Below are 1,760 nucleotides of genomic sequence, written 5' to 3' on the forward strand. Positions count from 1 at the left end.
TAAAGTCCAAAACAGGGCACCCCGCCCCCCGGCATGACTCACCGCCACTTCGCAGAACTGGCCGGAGAACCTTGTGCTGCAGATGCATTCGTACATCCCACCGGCTGCCCGGCAGGTGCCCCCGTTCAAGCAGGGGTTGGCGTCACAGGAGATCTGACACCTGGAAGGCAGAGACGAGGGCGGGGTGGAGAAAGTTGGTCCCTCCTATGCTTGTTCCCCAAGCTGCTTTATTTAGCATCTCAAACCCCACTTCTTCATCTACTGTCCCCACACACTACCCCTGCCTAGCTGGGCCCTGCCGGGTGACAGAAGATGAATGTGATCTCCATCGCCCGCCACTTTGCTTCCCCAAGGCATTCATGACTGAGCACGCCTTGCTCCACCAGAAGCACAGGGGAGCCTGTCTAAAGGCCCACGGGTGCTGAGCCCCTGCCTGGAGCAGGCCCAGGACCTGCTCCTGCACAGTCTCCCCAGGGGGTCCTGACGCAGGTGGGCTAAACGAAGGGCTCTAAGAAACACCACCAGGCAACCGCTTCCTCGCAGGTGCCTGCAGAGCAGAGGACAGTCCTGGAAGCCCCAGAAGGAAAGAGCTCAAGTGACAGAGGTGGACTGTCTGGCACTGTGACAACAGCGAGGCCTCAGAAGGCGAGCTCTCCACTTCACCCGTCATGCCCAGCTCTCCACACTCACCGGCTTCCCTCCCAGACCTCAGTCCCCAAACCCACCTCTCTCCAGCAGAGCCCTCCTGGCAGCTGCAGTTGGCTCCCCGAGGTCCACCATCACATGGGATGCCATTGAGGCAGGTGAGGTTCAGGCTGCATTCCTCAGGCAGGACAGGCAACCTGGGGAGAGAGCACGGAGGCTGGACTGGGGGCGGCATGCCTGGGCCGGGCCCCCTCCCCTAGCCCGTGTGACCACAGGCCACCTGCGCCTCTGTGTTGTCATCTGTGTAATTATAGAGACCCGGGTATCAGTCATGGAAGTGGTGTCCCAGGTGGAAAGGATGGGACTCAGGGCTGTCACTCTGCTGCTCCAGCCCCAACCCCAAGGTGTGCGGCCTCCAGACCCAGGCTGGGCCTCGTTCCCACCACTGAGGCCTTCGGGAAGCTGACAGAATAGAAGGACTCTCGGAACAAAAGCATGCTCCTGAGCATAAAACTTGGGCCTGATGTTCCTTGCAGGGCAGACGGGGACGGTGGGACAGCCCTCCATAATCTTGGCTCCAAAGGGAGTGGGCATCAAAGACTGAATAGGGGCCCATCTCACTCTGCCCCCCGACCCATGGCACTAATGGGGGTGAACACCAACGGTGGGAGGCTGGGCAGGCAAACCTCAGTCAGGATTTTCTCCTAAGACCAGCTCTGGGTTCCCCACCCTCCGCCCCCAGACAAGAACCCTGTTTATCTGAAATTCCCATTTATCTGGGTGTCCTGTACTCTATCTGGCAAGTCTAGGGGACAGTGGTTCCCGTTTCACAGATGAGGGCACAGAGGCTCAGAGAAGAGAGGCGGCTGGCCTACAGATCCAGCGCATCTGCAGCCAGATGCCGGCCTCGGGGATTCTCTGCTCCACCCGCTGCCCGAGGGGGTGGTCCTCCCCTCCCCTCTCCCCTCCCCTCCTTCCTCTCGCGCCCACACCCCCACCCCTGCCATGGTCACCGACCGGCCGTCTGCACCTGCAGCGCGGGCCAGCGAAGCCTGGCGGGCAGCGGCAGTCGAAGCGGCCGTCGGGGCGCGGGTGACAGCGGCCGCGGACGCAGG

General features: G+C 61.8%; 1 protein-coding gene across 1 annotated transcript in view; it reads right to left on the reverse strand.

The window, feature by feature from the left end:
- Window positions 1-1,760, reverse strand: part of CRB2 (crumbs 2, cell polarity complex component) — a 21,640-nt gene that overhangs the window by 3,235 nt on the left and 16,645 nt on the right. The window contains exons 11-13 of the mRNA XM_023532961.1: window positions 1,676-1,758; window positions 726-842; window positions 43-160 (exon numbers count right to left, since the gene is read on the reverse strand). Coding sequence (XP_023388729.1) covers window positions 43-160; window positions 726-842; window positions 1,676-1,758 — 318 coding nt within the window. The remainder of the gene's footprint in view (window positions 1-42; window positions 161-725; window positions 843-1,675; window positions 1,759-1,760) is intronic.

This window comes from Pteropus vampyrus, unplaced genomic scaffold (assembly GCF_000151845.1).
Source record: "Pteropus vampyrus isolate Shadow unplaced genomic scaffold, Pvam_2.0 Scaffold95, whole genome shotgun sequence".
NCBI classification, from domain to species: Eukaryota; Metazoa; Chordata; class Mammalia; order Chiroptera; family Pteropodidae; genus Pteropus; species Pteropus vampyrus.